This window comes from Apteryx rowi, unplaced genomic scaffold (genome assembly GCF_003343035.1).
Source record: "Apteryx rowi isolate R43461 unplaced genomic scaffold, aptRow1 scaffold_99, whole genome shotgun sequence".
NCBI lineage: Eukaryota > Metazoa > Chordata > Aves > Apterygiformes > Apterygidae > Apteryx > Apteryx rowi.
This window is the reverse complement of record NW_020451304.1, coordinates 466,615-484,380: the sequence shown is the minus strand read 5'-3', so window position 1 is coordinate 484,380 and position 17,766 is coordinate 466,615. Positions and strand designations below refer to the sequence as shown.

The 17,766-nt window shown below is 46.9% G+C and overlaps 2 protein-coding genes across 13 annotated transcripts in view; one reads left to right on the top strand and one right to left on the bottom strand.

The window, feature by feature from the left end:
• Window positions 1-2,418, top strand: part of ADORA2B (adenosine A2b receptor) — a 19,673-nt gene extending 17,255 nt beyond the window's left edge. The window contains exon 2 of the mRNA XM_026055227.1: window positions 17-2,418. Within this exon, the coding sequence (XP_025911012.1) occupies window positions 17-710 (694 nt within the window). The 3' untranslated portion in view covers window positions 711-2,418. The remainder of the gene's footprint in view (window positions 1-16) is intronic.
• ZSWIM7 (zinc finger SWIM-type containing 7) overlaps window positions 1-17,702 on the bottom strand; it is a 22,327-nt gene extending 4,625 nt beyond the window's left edge. For 2 of the 12 annotated variants that reach the window (XR_003251833.1, XR_003251832.1), the window contains exons 1-6: window positions 17,543-17,696; window positions 15,328-15,349; window positions 11,861-11,963; window positions 6,108-6,212; window positions 5,130-5,266; window positions 2,434-2,521 (exon numbers count right to left, since the gene is read on the bottom strand). Coding sequence is in view for 4 of the 12 variants with exons in the window: in XM_026055231.1 (XP_025911016.1) it covers window positions 5,150-5,266; window positions 6,108-6,212; window positions 11,861-11,963; window positions 15,328-15,349; window positions 17,543-17,618 (423 nt within the window). In the remaining 8 variants the exon portion in view is untranslated. The other 10 variants (XM_026055231.1, XM_026055230.1, XR_003251834.1 and 7 more) reach the window with 9 other exon arrangements.
• Window positions 17,703-17,766: the final 64 nt, after the last annotated feature.

Below are 17,766 nucleotides of genomic sequence, written 5' to 3'. Positions count from 1 at the left end.
GTTCTTGATTCTGTAGGTATAATAGTCTAGTGACTGGGAAGCGGGCAAGAGGACTCATCGCTGTGCTGTGGGTCCTGTCCTTTGGAATTGGATTGACTCCGCTTATGGGTTGGAATAAAGCCATGAGTGGGTGTCCCAACTCCACCAATGAGACAGGGGCTGCCACTGGAAAGGAACACCATGGCTGCTTCATCTCATGCCTCTTTGAGAACGTGGTAACTATGAGCTACATGGTGTACTTCAACTTCTTCGGCTGTGTGCTGCTTCCACTCGTGATCATGCTTGGAATCTACGTTAAGATATTCATGGTCGCCTGCAAACAGCTGCATCAGATAGAACTGATGGGCAACTCCAGGACCACACTACAGAAGGAGGTCCATGCAGCCAAGTCTCTGGCCATCATTGTAGGACTTTTTGCTTTCTGTTGGCTGCCCCTGCATATCTTGAACTGCATCACTCTCTTCCACGAGGACTTCTCCAGATCCAAGCCTGAGTGGGTGATGTATATGGCCATCATCCTCTCCCATGCCAACTCTGTCATCAATCCCATCATCTACGCCTACAGGATCAGGGACTTCCGCTACACATTCCGCAAGATCCTTTCCAAGATCCTCTGTAAGACAGATGACTTCCCCAAGTGCTCCACTGACAACAACCAGCACCTGACTGTCTCCAATATTAAGTCTCCAACAGCCTCTGTGACCATATGACCTTGCATGTCCTGCTCCTAGGATTTTGCAGTTTGTCCCTGACACTACCCCTCCTTGTGCCTATGTGAACAGCTAACTCCTAGAGGAGCACTCAGAGATGACCACTATGCAGTTATGCAGCTGTATTTTTTATTTTTTTTATTAACATAGTGCCTCCTAGAGGAATAACCTGACTGGGGAGACTGCGTGCAGCTCACCCTCTACTGTAACACAGGTTGCATGAGTGCTGGTGATCTTATTGTATTTCTTTTCCAGGTCAAACACTGACTATGGAAGACCCACCTGCTGGGGGTGTTTCCCCAATTGTGCTGCTCATGTCAAGTCCTAGGATCTTTATTTTTATTATGATTATTTTTTTAATCTTTTGATTCACTTAGTAATAATTTTGTGTCTGGTTTTGGGTTGTTCTTTAAGTCCATACTTGACAGCACTTTGGTAATACCCTACTTATTCCATCAATTGTTTGATGCAGCTAGTATTCTCTGATGGGAAAAAGTCTTACTTAGACCAATTGCTGGTGTGAAACTGAATCTGTGTTTCCAGGCTCTGAGGGAACCAATTGTGTTAATGGGAAAACAAGATCATTAACTGGCCATGTATTTTTGGCGCCAGTATGGAAGCCCTACTTACTAAATGCTAAAATTTTAGAGAAGGGTTGACTGAAGTCACAAACAATAGCAGCCTTATTGTCTTTAAATCACTTTGTTCTAAGGATTTACTATATTCTTCAGACCAATGCTTCAGGTTTGATATCAAATCTGATTTCTGTTATCAAGATTCAGAAGGCAGAAGCATCCCAGTAATCACAGATAGTCTGATCCAAAGTCTCTGAGGTTAGTGGAAACACTCCCTTGGTGACATGATCTCCACAATTAGACTTTGCTCTCAAGTCAAAACTTGATAGACTTGCACTGTTTCCAGAAGTGCTGTTTTTTAGCTGTGATAGCTTGCCTGATTCCTAAAACTTGGTCTTGCTGGGGTTCAGGTATATCCCAGTAAGCCTCAGAAGTTGCGAGTGCTCTTTTTCTAGTAGTGATGAAGTTTTATCCTGACCTACATCAGTAGCAAAAGACACTGGAAAGGAATTATTTTGCCTGAGAAACTAGAATGCCTTGACCTGCAAGCTGATCTTGGCCGAGCTCTTTGGGGAATAAGTTCACACCATAGATTTTCTAGCCTTGACTCTGTGGCAAACTGCAGAGTCCTGGCCTTTTAAAAGAACAGGCCCACTCAACAGCAGAGTGGTATTAATTTGTACTCAAGTTAGTAACTCTCCACAGCCACAGCTCAGTTTTTAGTTACTGCACCTGATTTACTATGTAACTGTGGTATACAAAACTATACGAAGGTAGAAAAAACAGTGCGTTATTTTCCAAAGTACTAGCTCCACTCCCCAAATTGCATGAAGACACGTGCACTAGTGTAAATGAACGAATGTTTCTGGTATGTCTTTTAGCAGGGCAGTTCATTCCACAACCGAGAGGAACGGGGTGAGGAAAGGCAGTCAGAAAAACATCAGGCTCCCTTCTTCATGCCCAAAAGCTGATTTTAGTACAGAGACAAGTCTGTGCTTGACTGATAAGACAAAGATGCAAAGCATACCATGTTACTGCTCCAGCCATAAAGTGGTTGTGGAAGGAAAAGCATCTTGTTAAAGGACAGATCAGAGACTAGATCAGACCTGCCATAGTGTTGTGGCCTACTTACAAATCAGGATTCTTACCTGATGGCTCTTGAGTGGCAGAAAAGTGGTAGTATTTCTCTCTGTAGCACTCAGTGCCAAAAGGAGCATCACTATGATCGGTGGGAAGCTGGAGTGCAAGGATGGGTATTTAATATGATTTTCAATGATAACCCATAACACTGGCCTTCCTAATCCATGCCAGGAGACAGAGATAGGAAGCAGTCCTTTTAGAGTCAGGCTGCATGAAAGGAAATTTAAACACATCCAGTTCCTGTAGGATAGGCCCAGTGGACAGACTGTGATGCCTGGAGCAGTTTGTCCCTGATAAATTGTACTTGAACTATATAGATATCAGCTTTTTTTTTTTTTTTTTTTTTTTAACTACATTGCACTATAGGGGTGGTGCAACATAAGACCCCCCCTCCAGAGTTTCATTTCTCTGGAATATATAGATGACAAATATCCTGTAAAATCAACTGAAAAACAGCTCTGAAAATCTGATCTGAACAAGTTCTGCTACAGCAGCATCTGCTCTGCCAGCTGGTGTGCTCTGCAAGGAGCAGCTGCAGGTGTGATTTAGGGCCCAGCATGCTCCCAGAGGCCAGTTCACTAGGAAGTGATGAATGTAACTAACTAACTGCCTCGTATATAGCAGCGCAACAGTTAGACGGAGCCAGACCCAAACCCTGGTGAATCCCCAGTAAGCTCTGAATGGGATTGTAGATGCTTATGCTATGTCCAAATTTGGCTACAACTGGTTTGGGTATCTCAGATGCTGGCATTTCCAAAAAGAATCTAAATAGTTAAAGTTACTGTCCCAAGTGTTTCTCCTTCAACATCCCCATTCAGCTTTGCTGCATCTGCCTTGTTCATGGTCCAGCTAACAGATGTATCCACCTCCTGCCATTTGGGCAGGGTTTGGCTATCTCCTTACTTCATTCCTTCCCTTCTGTATTATCTTTGGCTGTGTTCCTTCTGTTAATCATGGCTGGAAACAGCCAGGGTTTCACCTGCAGGTCTGGCAGTGTTGCAAAGTGGTTGCAAGCCATATTTATCTTTACAATAAAAAATGTAATCCCTCCCCTCCCGTTGTCTGAAAATAAATCAAAATCCAGACAGCACAAAACAGACTGAAACACACAGTACTGTAATGTAGAGCAAGAGCTGGTCCCAGACCACGTGCCTGTATGTGACAGCTTGCACTGCAGATCAGCATCCACTACGGCTACCTTTCATATGCCTCTTATGAGCCAGAATTCCTGTAGACAGATGTGTTGTTTCCTTAGTATGAATATGCCCTTGGGCTATTAGCCATTATTAACTATGGCCCAGGTCACTGTGGTATTTAGGCACATAAGTGCCTTCATGGATCTGAGCCTAAGTCATTTGAAGGCAAAATAAAAATAGAACCACCTCCAACACAAACACACAAAAAACCCAAAACTCTGAAGGTTTCTATAAAAATGTGAAGTGAAAATGGCTGAGGAACTTTCTGTGGTGAGTACAGCTGTAAATGCTCAGCTATCACTCCCTACTGCTCTGATGTAAATAGGATGGATGTGTTCTCTTGTTGCTCAGATTTTGTAATTGCAGTAACCTTGTTATTTCCATACAGAATGCTTAATTTACCACCTACTCAACCTGGCTCAGCCTGTGCCCTGTCATTTCTTTCGGTGTTGTGTTCAAGCAGCGTATCATACAAGCCCATGCTGTACCTGAGGAGGAGACCGATACGCAATGCCCTAGGCCTGCCTCAAAGCACGGGCAGGTAGTCGCACAGCCTGGAAGGGAGCTGGCTTCTGGCTCACTGGCTGGTGAGTGAGAACTTGCCTGGCGTGCAGGATAGGGGGAGCAGCAGTTTTCCCTTTCGCCCATGTCCGACATGGGCAGCAAGCCTTGCTCCAGCTCTACGAGGGCAGCTGTCACAGCCTACCAACACCATTTACCAGACAGAACTACAGCAGACTGCGTCCCGGCCCAAGAAGAGAGACAACTTCAACCCAATTCTAACATGGAAGGAAAAGACAGTGATCCTAGAGGGGATTCTCACAGAGGAAAACAGTTCCATAACCCCTTGCCTTGCCTGCCAGCATGAAGTGGTTGGCCTGTCTGAATTGGTCAATTTAAACCCAAAGCAACCAGGCTGACTCTTCCAAATACCCCATATTACAGTAAGCACAGCAGCAATGACGCCTTCGCAGAAAAGCAGAACTGTCATCAGTCTTGAGGGGCTGAGGTATCCCTTCCCCTGGTATACATTTGCCAATGATGAATTTTAAAGTGCTCTGAGCAGCTAGCTACAAAAAGCCACTGCAGCTTCACTCTACCAACCTTTAAAGGCCACAAAGCCATGCAGGTACTCAGGGTGGGAGGGCTGGGGCTGCTGTCAGAGCAAGAGCAGAGTTAACAAGCTTTAATGAATCACTAAGAGAGCTGCTGGACTGTTTGTATTGCCATATTACAAGCACTCAATACTACAGATTAGTTCAAACATCTTCAAAAATCCAAGAATAGCCTAAATAAATGAAACTGATGTCAACATAGTTTCTGCCCATGCTGGGCCTTCTTAACATTTATTAATTAGTCCATCAGTGCAAGGCTGCTATTTAATGTCATGCTTGGGTGCAGCACAGAAAGAAATCTGCCAGCCAAAATGAACGTTTGACAGCCTTGTAGATAGTAAGAATGCCAGCTACACCTCTCAGAGCAGCTGGAAGGATACATAGAAAGCACACCTGCATGTGATCCAAATCCTTCATCCTTCTTCCTCTTCCTCGGCCAGTAAGATGCTTGTGAGCTGCTCCTCAGAGACAGTTAGTTCCTGGCATGCTCCCATGGCCTGGCTGAGGTAGACGGCAAGTATATGTTTGCACTGCAAACAATAGCGCGAACATGTTAACAGCAGGAGCGATGCAGGAATGTCGTGCCACATCTGGGAGCCACAAAGATCCATCCTGGCCAGGATGTGATTAATGAAGAGCTCGCCCCTCTCAGAAGCATGGCTCCCTCTTGGCACCATAAGCACTAGCACAGGCTGGAGCTCCAGTTGGCCCCAGGTCAACTCCATGATCAGGATAATATAATACAGGGTTCTGACACACAGCAAAGCATTACTAGATCCTAATGCCTTCTCCATGCGGGACACAGGAGCAGGTGGGTTCAGGCTATAAAGAACAACAGTTGATTTGGTACTGCCTGGCAGCATTCATGCACCCCACAAGGTCCTCTAGAAAATGACAGCACTAGGCCCAGGTTACGGCGCTCCTGGAACAGAAGGTTTCCCCTGGAGGGAAGGATGGTTGGTGTGGGTGGACACTTACAGGCCAATTAGTTACCCCTGAGCCCTTCCTCATTGGCACTAGGTTTACCACACCACTTCATCAGCCAGACTCCACCGGACTGCCACATTTACAACAGTGGCCCTTGTTCCAAGAGACCAGGGATTATTCACTCTTGAAAGTCAGAATATTCATGTGTAATTAAGAACAAAAGCCCTCCCAAACCCCTGCAGGCCGAGCTCTACCCAGATACCGTGACTCTGGTGACTCCCAGAGGCCTGATTACGTGCTGGGTTAGCCACAGCCTGCATGGCCAATTCAACACTCCTGTTTGCTCCCTTGGAAACTTCAGGCTGCTCGGGTTCAAGAAGGAGAGATCAGCAGAGCCTTCTCCTCCCTCTCTGTCCTGGGCCCAAGTTAGGGCAGACAACTCACCAGAAGGCTCTCGCTCTTCTGCAGTACAGTGAAACCAAAAGCAGGACACGTGCAGAAGTGGCAGGAACTATAGCAGGTGTAGAGTTTGCCTGAGCTCCCAAGGACCTGAAACAAAGGCAGATGGATGAGGTAGGAGTCTTTTACTCCTAATGAACTCCCAGCCTGTATCTGGCCTGATGTCCTCCCCCCAATGACTCACAGCATGCATCAAGCAAAGAGGCGCTGCAGTACAGGAAGGGCCCCAAACACTGCGGCAATTGTTTCCTGCAAAATACTGGAGCTAAGGCATACAGGTGGCCAGAGTCCACAGTTCCCTTACAATCAGCAGGCCAGCACTCTCAAGGGACAGCACTTGTGCCAGCATGGCCCAGGGGAGGGAGGGAGGAGGATACTGGGCCTCCTTGGCTGCCTGCTGGCATGACAGATTCTGAGGGAAAGGCAGCACTGGCCCATCTACGGAGAACACCATCACATGGCATTTGTTCTTCTGCCATGGACAACAGTGGACAGCCATGCTCCATCTCCCTACCTCACTCTCCAGGGACCCACAGGAAGCTGGAAACTCCACAGCTCTCTTACAGTGCTCTACACACATCTCTTCTACTGGAGAGGAAACACTCCCTTTGGGAACACACCCATGCTGGCAGCCAGCCTCTGCTCCAGCCACTTGTCTGCTCTTGAGAGACCAGGAAAAGGGCAGTGCCAGCGAGCACAGAGACCCGATTCCCTGATCTCTCTAAGCTGACAGCACAGCAAGCTCCCTCCCCCAGTACTGGCAAATGCATCGGGTGGTTGAAGATGACCAAAGACTACTTTGTCACAGAAAGCATATCTGTGAATCCAGGGCCACCACAGACCTGGGGATGGAAGGAGAACAGCAGTGAGCATTAGCAAGGCCTTTTCTCAGCAGCTCCAGTGGCTGGAGGCTGCAAGGGCTCTTGCTGTTTTGCTCCCACAAACAGCTGCAGCTATTGGAATCCAGTTTTGTCTGAATAAACAAAGTTCAAGTCTCCAGAGAAGAAGCCTCCCTGCTCCATCTCTGGTTTGGGAACGGCACTGTCTCCCTTTCCCACATGTTGCTCCTTTGCAAGGTTGGTACTGAGGCACATCTCTTCTGCACCATAGGCACAGGACGCTGGCAGCCAAGCAAGGGAAGCATTCATTTCCAGTGTGGAGAAGCTGACAGGCAAACTGTGCAGGTGACTGTTGCTGGAGCTGGTGTAATCACGGGCAGTGCCCTCCTCTGTGCACAAGCCTTTGGGCTCTGATGGACACCATACTCCTCTCCCATACCAGGCCTTAGATGCTGTCTGGGTTCATGACATGCATAGACCTAAATCTAAGGATTAAGCACCAAAAAAAGACAAGACAGTGGAGCTCTGCACGGTGCTGCTTGCCTCCAGAATGTCCCTAGCACCCATACGTCCCTCCAGAGGAACACCATCCCTCTGGGTTCAGAGCTGCACTTGCTAGGGGAACGGTCCCCTGTTCCCCACAGCTCTCTCTGAAGCCCCCTGCCCGGCAGGTGATGCCCACAAGTATGAGCTTTCCCATGGAAGTGTCTACACCTCACATCTCCCACCTCTCTTAGCAGATTCAGGACACAAGATTTGCATTCCCATTTCAGGGGGAACGAGGCTTTTTTCAGAGTCTGGCCTTTACTCTGGGCCCTGCTTTTTATCCCGGCTGAGTTTGTTTCACTTGTAATAAGTTTGTTTTTCTCTAGCCCTTTTGATTGTTTTTTCCAAGATGAAGTATTCTGATGGTGCCTTTCCTTCAGAAGTGTTTTCTTTTGAAGAAGGGGGGGAAACACAGACACTGCCAGATTTGGGCTGAGTTTAGAGTTCTCCTGTCCTGACCTAGATGGCAAGAATGCAGCTATTGCCTAATAAGACAGAATCTAAAATCCAAAGACCAAGAGGAAAAGGTGCCTCCACTTCTGTTCAGCTGCAGCCAGGCCAAGAACTAGGTTGCTCTCTTGGCCCTGCGATGCCGTGAGATTTCCTCCCACTACGCTCATCTCCAGGTGCCTCACTGGCTGCACAGAGCAGAAAAATCACCTTGGTGGTGGTGTCACTGCCAGTGTGCTGGGACACAGGAGGTCCAGCTCTGGCACTGTGTGGTAGCTACTGCTGCCACCAACATACAGCTAGGCAGCACCACGTGTCTATACCAGGACCTGGTGCTCTACTCCTGACAGTGGGGCAGGCTGCCACAGAGTTCAAGGAAATTAATTTAAAAAGACATGATAAAGAAGAATCCAATAAAAATGYAGGATGTGAGCAATCCAAGTGACAGCTGGAGGGAGGGCTAGAGCACTGCCTCTTTCCCTGCTAGCCGGCTTTACTCCCACAGCTCACAGCAGTTCTGCAACTCAGGCATACCTAATAGTTGCTCCAACAGCAGCCTACTCACTTCACACTTCTGCTGAAATCCAGCACAGCTGCACCATTGGCCAGAATCCCTCCCCATCTCTGTCCCCCAGCTCTGCAGCAGGAAGACTTATCTCTGTTCTGGAGTTACAAGGGTTGGGCTGAGCCTGCAGTGTGGACAGATACCATACAAGCTCCTTCTGGGATGATTAACAGCTCTGAGGAAACATCAGCCCTTGAGCATCCCCCTCATCAGTGCTATCCCTGCAGCATGTAGCAGGGGCATTAATACCTGGGCATTAAAGAACAAATCATAGCTTTCACTTCACTGAGGGCTCTTTCCTCTCCCATCTCAGTTCCTGCGGTCAAGAGCTGCCTACACTACAGGCTGCAGTCCTAGGGCCTGTCTGAGCAGAGTCATTTTCCCCTGAAGCAGTGCCCAAGATGTGCCGGTTGATATGGAACGCAAACAGCATTTTAGCCTGCAAAGTATCAACAACTCAGATTTGGCTATAAGGACTCAGAAGAGTTTCACAATAGGACCAGTGTCACGGCCTCAAAGAGAAGAGTTCTCTAGATTCAGCTGAGAGCAAAGACACCATCATATATCCCAGCTCAACCACATCTGAGTGTGAACGGCAGGGCAGATCTGGCTTTCTGGGAAAGTGAGATGGATGACTGTGCATGCGTTCCAGGCAGCTACGGATGTCCCCCCCGCACTGCGCTGGGCATGCTTCTCTGCTGAGAGAAAAGTGCACACAGCTGGGATATGTGTTTACACCACACACATGAAAGAAGAGCCAGTGACACTACCCAGCTACTCTGAGTGCAGTGTCCCACTCAGTGCTTTGGTTTCTACGGCCCCAGATTGCGTTCCTGTCACTGCTCCAGCCACTGGCCTCAGGGGAGGTTCTGCTCTTTGTTTTGGCCTCTCAGACAGCTGTGCTGAGGAAGAATTTCGCAATGGGACCAGACTCCCACCCCCAGAGAAAATAGCTCTTCAGATTCCTCTGTTAATGAACTCATCAGCATGGCCTTAATCAGCAATCAAGCTTCACTAAAGAGCAATGCTGCTCAGAAGTACATCTGCACCTGTAGGCAGGAAGAGCTTTGAGTAGGTTGCCTGTCAGCTGGGAGGACACAGGCACAAGACCTTTGGTGATGCAGGGGGGCTGCTCAGGTCACAGCCATCAGCCAGGCAGTGCTGGGCTAAAAATAGGGCTTCTCCTATACAAAGCCCCGGTGACTGGCCCTGACCTACCTATCCACTGGTTCCTTCCCCTTAGGGGAACCAGTGGCTCACTCTGCCTGCAGAGGTAAGAGGGGAGCAGTCCTGACACCCGCTCTTTTCCAGTGAACATCAGTTGAGCAAATTGTCAGGACCATCAGTAGATAATAATCAACCAAGAAGACCAGCTCGCACCAGGTGACTGCAGGACTGCCTCCAGCAGAGGGTTCAGCCTCTTAGTTCAGTGGGGAGAGGACTGGGCAGCGTGGAGGGGTGCCTGCCTTGCTGCAGCACACACGGTTTGAGGCAGCAGCATGCAGGAGCAGCTCTGCCCAAACTAGAACAAGGTGGCAGGTCAGCACATGGCACAACAAAGCCCTCTTGCAAGGGCTCACAGAGCTGCATCCTAGAGCTACACCAACAACTCTCATGTCACTGGGCAAAAAGGACAAGAAGGGGCTCAGATGGGGAAAGAGGTGAAGATTCTGGCAGGGCCATCTTTCTCTGGTGTCCTCCCTGCCTCATGAGGCTTCCTCCATCTCTGAGATGGATACTAAGCCTCCTGAGATGCAGATAACTCTGCATGACCAGAGGCTCTAAGCAGCCTTTAAATGAAAGGGTGGTGAGTGAAAACGGCATTCCAGTCTGCAATGCTCTGCCTTAGCCCACGCAGCCTGACTAAGTCCTGCAAGGAGAACGTGACCATTCTCTGCACAGTGGCATATTTAACAGAGCAGCAATAAAAAGGAAAAGCCTTTAAGCCTCCAATTAGTAAGGCAGCTTCCCATAAGACAGAAATGCCTAGAAAAAAATGCTGTCTCAGGGTTCTGGAAGCAGAGCTTCTTAGGCATTGCTAAACACCCATAAGGCAAGCCCTCAACTCAGACCAGAGGCTGTGTTCTTGAGTTATGTATGTTTATGAATTATGCCCCTTTGGAGGGGCAAATGTCCTCTCCGGAGACCCCAGAAGTGATGAAGACTCCATTTGCAAATCAAGCAATGCAAGCTCTGAACACATGAAAAATGTTTGTGTCATCACCCAGGCCTGGCATCCCAGCTCTTCTCTCACCCCAGAAGACCCCAGTGCATCTCAGCACCTCCAGAGAAGCAGGGAAGGGCCTTTGCAGGGAGGATATATGGAAATGTTCCTCTGGGCTGCTGCAACAGCAAACAGAGAGATTCCCCCTTCTCTGACATCTGAAAAAGCAAAGCACCAGGTTCAGCAACAGAGAGCACTGTGCCATCTAAGGGAGGCTAGTAGTGCTAAACAGCAGAAGCAATTAAGTGCCTCTTCACCAAAATCTTATGAGCACAGGGGTCCCACTGCTTGCACAGCCTTAGCTGGGGCACAGCACACAGTGTCTCTCTGACTCTGTGATCCCGTAGGCTGGACGCAGCTGGTCAGCAGGTCACAGAGAACTGACAGACCATCCCCAACAGCAATGCCACAGCACAGCACTCAGAACAAGGAACTGTCCATACCACTGCAAAGTTTGAAAGAAGTGCCACTGCTTTCTCCATCCAGCTAATGGGCCTCACCTCCAGCTCTGATCCTGTGTTGTAAAAGGAGTTTGATCTTTAGGGCTAGGTTGAGATTTTCTGCCTAAAATGCCAGTTATGAAGAAGTTTCTGTGATCCACAGACTTGGCTACAATGAACTACAATGAAACCCATGGGTTTGGCCTTCATTGCCTCCTCCCAGGCAATAAGGATCCTATTGCCAGGTGGGATGCCAAGAGTGCTCAGGACAGTGAAGAGACCGAGTGTAACAGGGAAAGAAACATAATGACAGCACTTAACAGTGTTGTATACACTTCGTCAGGAGGAAGAACTGCCTTTGCTGGATAGGATGAAAGTAATACAGCAAAATGAGCAATCCCTGCAAAGCATCCTTCTGACCCTGACACCCACAGGCATGTCAGGAGCTGTCTTTGGCTGGGAGCTGCAAATAAAACTGTAATACACAATGCCATTCTAATTTTAGTCTGTAGCTACTGCTCTCCAGTATCACTTTAGGAGTTTGTGAGACACTGATGTTGTCTCTGTGTTTATCCAAGTGCATTTCTTTGTTATGCAAGTTAGGAAAATACTGGTTCACATGTCAACTGAAAGTCATCAGAAACTGAGATGGAACAGAGGAAAACGATGTGTACCTGGTATGCAGTCCTTCCACTAGGGGACACAACTCGGGTGACAGAACGTTGATCCACCAAATCCAAAGCTGGGACAGCAGATGGGCCAAATATGAACTTCAGTCTGAAAGATAAGGTGTATCTAGTTAGGTCACACCACAAAATGAGAATCCTATTTAGGGGGCTTAGCCTTAATCCATAGAATTTCACCCTATAGACTCCAGAAGGCCTGCAGCCAAAGGCTCCCATTGCAGCTCAAAATCCCACCACTTGCAGGTCCATTAACTATGCTACCAAGCAATGAAGCATGTAGGTCACACTCATTTTTGCTGACCTTCACAAAGTGACTGCCCAGCTCTCTTAGACAACATGGAGGTATCCCAGCTGACAGCCACTCTCTTGGAAGACAGAAAGGACTCATCCTTAAGGACAAGCTCCATTCTGCTAGCTATTTCGTGCATCTATGTGGTTTTTGATATTCTTAAGAGAACTTCCACATTTTCAAGCTGCTCCTAAACATCTCCACATCTCTTTGCAAAACCCTGCTAGATTTTAATTACAAGCCATTTTAAGGATTTTTCTTACACAGTGACGTTACAGCTTATCTGTTTCTTCAGGACCATGACCCAAACACAATTCTGGCTCTGTGCTGCACAAACAGGACATGAAGTGGTTCCTGTCCTGAACTAAAATGAGACAAAGTGCATCAGAGATACACAAATGAGATTTTAACATTCAGTCTGTATGGTTGTGAGGCAGTATTAGCCATGTAGGTGAGAAGTTATCTTTAGGCAGCATTTTTGGCTTGACAGAGTCCCTTCACAGATCACCAATTATTGCAAAAGAAGTGGGTGAAGCAAGAGACACAGGTCCTTACAGTGATCTGATCAGCCTTTCTCTTAGTATTCCTGTAGCTCTTCCGATACAAACTGTGTGTAGACAGAGCACTGTTGCTTAACCGATTTACCAAACAGTGAAGCTGAACAATAAAGCTGGAAAAGAAACCTTGCTTCTGCGCAGCACCCTAAATACACGGGGCCTTCCTCACTTTTGGCAGCAATGGCAAGACTTGGTGGCAAATAGAAGCTACGGAAAGGAGATTCTGGGGTATGCACATTGCTGGGGCTCCAACAGGCGTTACTGTCAACAGGCAGTGTCACACACGCAGCCCAGTGATCCTTGTTGCAGCAAACACTCTGAAACTGTCACATGAATGCAACGTGCATAAACAGGGACTTCAGCAGGGGCCACACCAGGAAAACAAGAGAACATGGAGACAGAGTTGCTAATGCTAAAGGGGAAAAGAGATTGTGCTCTGGGACAGCTTAGTTGTACCTACAGATTGTCCTGAATGAGTTGCCCCAGATCAGATTATTGATCCATTTGGTTTGGAATCCTACCTCCAGTCATGGCCAACACGTCAAGCTTCAGAGCAAGGAGAGAGGAATGGTGATAGACAACTCCTTGGGCAACAGGAAATGCAGCAGTAGGGCTACTTTCTCATCCCAGGGAAAACTGGTTTATACCCTGGAGCACAAATCTGCCATTTTATACTGATCATGTGTTCTGGATCACAGTCACAACTGAGGTATAAATTAACCTTTCTCTACCCTCCAAAGTGCAGTAATCAGAAGCTAACAGCCTCGGGGAAGCACTGCAGACACTCCACTGCATGTGGAGCAACTGGATAGCAATAGTTTTACATCTCTAATCCTGCTACCAGCACAGTTCAAGAAGGATTGCATCTCCTGAAGATTCCATGCAAGGGTATGTGCTAAATTATATGTCAAATATGGAGACCTGAACCTTTACCCTATTGTCCAGGCAGCCCTTGGCTTAAAAGTTATTCTATATCTGTACATCCTGCCACTTTGAATGTGTTCCAAAGAGTTCAGGGGTAACAGAGATAATCTTTAATCTTTTATCCACTGAGAAAAATCTGTGTAGTCTAGATTAGTTACAAAGGTAAACAACAAGGAAATCAGCAGTGATGAAAGAATATTTCAAAACACGAACAAGAGAAAGCAGAGGAACATTTCCAGCTCCAGTCAAGACACAAAGAGCCAAGACAGAGCCCTGGCGTCTCAGCAGTATGGGTGACCTATGTGTTTGAGTCAATCTCATTGATAACAAGCCAAGTAGACAGACTTATTCCAGGAAGACCAAAAGTTAAGTGGCAAAAACTCAAGGCGATACGGATTGGCTTCATCTGATGGACTGAGAGGTGGGTGGAGAAACACTCAGTGTAAGACATTCCTTAATGATTAGGTCTGGGACTACAAGAGGACTGAGTCTAATGAGTTTCAGTAACTCTTTCCAACTCGGGGAATTCTTTTTTCATGTATATAGTTTGATCAGTCTAACAGGAAATAAGTAAGGGGAATTCCCAAAGGAAATTCAAGGTCTGGAGAGATTTGGAAGAGATTCAGAAATGAAATGAGAATACTTTTGAGCCCCTGGTCAAAGGGAACTGATAGCAATCCGACTGCCAAGTGTTACCACCCAACCATTACTAAACTTAACAAGGGAATTTCTCTCCTCCTCTTTTCTTTTATGACAAGAAGGAAACAAAATGGTATGAGACGTGTCGAATATAATCTCACTGTTTAAGGGTCACTATGGTCCCAGAAGAGGCAGCCAGCACGCATACTTTCACAGCCAGAGAGTGCTATGTTGGATTACTTTAGACTCAAAGATATTGAGGCCTGAAAGGTTCCTGGTGACCTCCTCTCTTGGCTAAATTACAGGCAGGCAGGGACACAAAGCTAAAGATGAGAATGAAAAGCCTTTATCACAGTGATGGTACCTTTTCTCTGCCACCGCCACTGATTAATGAGGGCTGCAGAAGTTTCAACACTCAGATCTCTTGGGAGAAGGCACTTCTTGGGTATGACTGACATATTCCCAAGCTTCAGTCAATGCAAGGGCAGTGAAGATGACCTCAGACTTCCTCAAAACAGAAGAAAACTCTCAGGGTAATCTTCAAGGTGACAATTCCCTTTTGCAGGCAGATGATACATTCGCTTTTCTTTTTCTGTCACACATGTCTATGTCTCAAACAGAGAAAGGGATCTCAAGATGCTGCTGTGCTCACAATATGAAGGCAGTGGAGATGCAGTGTTCCAGGGACATGAAACATCTGAAACAGCCTGCTTTCACAGAAAACTTGTTCCAGGTCTGAGGGTGGACTCAGAGCTCAGCTGAAACATTCTGGGTTTTTGCAGGTCTAATCCATTCCAAATTAGAGCAAGTCATCACAGGAGATTCAGTGATAAAGAGATAATTTCATGAATCTTTGAAAAAACCCTAGAGATAGTCTTTTTGGACAGTCACTCCCACTACCAGCAAAAGCATTTAGCAACAATGCATGAGAAACACCTACTAGTCAAACACAGGAAAAAAAAAAAAGCAATATTATGATGACAGCAGATTATTAATCGCCCTTTAGCAGAACACTTGGGACAAGAACTAAAGGAAAAGATACTTACCCCAGGAGCAAGTCATCAGGAACTGTAACAAAAAGAAAATGAAGTGTGATTTTGCTGAACTCCCCAGTGTGAGAGACAGATATTAGCGTCACAGGGAGGCTAGAGTCTTCCTAATCTACCCCCAGAGGCCACACAAGACTGCACCCTGCAGTGCTCTAGCCATCCTCGCTAGCCACCAAAAGGACAACAAGGCGCAGGAAAATGATTTGCTATGGTAGAAAATTTCAGTCACGGCAGTGTCAGGGAAAGGAGACATGGCAGTGGATGGGAGTTTGCTTCCCCCACCTTTCACAGCTGGAGCTCTAGCTCTGAGCACACCCGCCAGAACAGCTCAGGTTCCACAAAACCCGGAGAGATGCAGGAATAACAAACAGTCAGGCAGTGCTGTTGTTTTTCCACCTTAATTCCTTGCTGTGTGAATTGCACCAAAACTCAGAACAGTCAAGTGCCAGGCTATTCCCACAAGACCGCCCACCCCTCAGTTCCAGTCCTGAACTTCCCACATCCTGTCCTAGGCCTGGACCCTCTTTTCACGACAGCACTGCCTTTCCCCAGGCTGGGTCTGACACATGCCACATGGCTCCAGCTCCCTCCTTGCACCTGATCTCCACTCCAAAACGTATCCGCTCCCAGCCCAAAGCTGCGTTCTACGCAGTTAATACAGTAATTGAGGTTTCCTCAATCCTTTTTAAACAAATCATAAATTCCATTCTTCTGAGTCAAAAAACCTTCCAAATATAAACTACGCACTTTCAACATGACTGCTTATACATAAGGCACTTATCAAGTATGACAATTAAAAATATATTACATATACATTCAGAGCCACGGGGATTAATTTTAAAAAGAAATGCAGAAGCCGAAATACACTACTTTCATAATATCCTGCTTTTAAAAGCATGTAAAGAGGCATGCAGCCTGAACAACTTGCTCTGCAGCTTTAAGAAGCTGGTTAAAAATATATATATTGGCTTCCCTGAAACTCTCTTGGCATGAGTTGAGAACTTTGCGGCATCAAAACTTTAACAATGTTGTTCTTTTCCCAACATAGTCTTGCAGGGCTCTGCTAGTTTATAGCTTTTAATACATAGAAACATAATGTCTCCATTTATTAGAACTTCTTGTTAAGATGGAAAATTACATTTAAGAAAAATAGTCTGCTTGTTTTAACTAACAAGTTAGGCTGTGATTAGCTAATTGGATCTTTTTGTTATCACTAATGGGACACTGTGTACTATTTGTATTCTACTGGAAGACTGGGACTTTTGACTTTAAAAATCCTTCCTTCTAGCAATTCAAAATATTTCTATGACTTATGCTGTTGGTTTGACTCTTCCACCTTTCATCTAATTTAAGTCTCCAAAGTGACTGAGCAGCTTCATTCCCTGGTTACATCGCAGCATACTGTTTTGGTGCTTTAAAGAGAAGTGTACCTTAAAGTAACATTGATCTTTTTTCTTGTTTACAACAGCATTTACAAACTTCTTTTTAAAAGTAACACATAGATTTTTGATCTATCCTAACCTGCCACGATCCACACTGCAAGTACACCAAAACACTGTGGTCACTCAGGCAGTTTAGATATCACRTCACCATCCCTTCCTCTCTCAAATGTAGTACTCAACAGATTTGTCTGTATGTTTGGTTGCTTTTAGTGCAGGCAAAAATATTCTTTAGAGTATTTTATTCTCGTATGGAGAACCACTACACACTACTTATCAAGTAAACATAAACAATAATATTCCTTCAGCACAAATTACAGAACTATGTTAATAATCCAGAGTGCAATGAAAGTAATTGTTCTTAACTAGTTGCCAAAATTGGCCAAGATTTTACCTGCTGGCTTATATTTTCCTCATTCAGCAAGAGGGAAGTTGCTCATTGTCGGGGGATGGCGAGTACAACGCCCTCTGCCGGTCAGCCGGGAGAACGTTAGCCTTTTTATGGGGGCTTTCCTTTCAATTCTGGTTTTAAAATTAGCGAGCAGGTAAAGAGCTCAGCGGAGACGGCAAAAGCCATAGGTAAAACAGTATAAATTATCATCCCTAACACGCCAGCACTCACAGTACAAGCTCTCACCGAGCAGGTCTCGTTCTCAAGAAAGCGTCCGCCTTGGGCTAACTTCTGGCGGGACGGGAATTCTCGGAGGGGGCTGCGGGAAGCGCAGCTCCCCTCACCGCCCCGTGCCGCGGCGGTGCCGCTTCCCTTCACATACCGTGCGAGGCCTGCTCGAAGGCCCTCCTGACCTCCCTCAGAAGCTCCTCCGCCACTGCCGGCAAGGTGCTGTCCATCCCGCCAACAGCGGCCCGGCGGCCGCAACCGGCCCTGCGAGCCGTTGGGAAACCGTTAGGCCGCGGCCAACCTGCGCCGGCGCGCGCCGCGTCCCCATGGCAACGCGCCGCGCGCCGCCGCGTCACGCGTCATGCGCCGCGCGCCGAG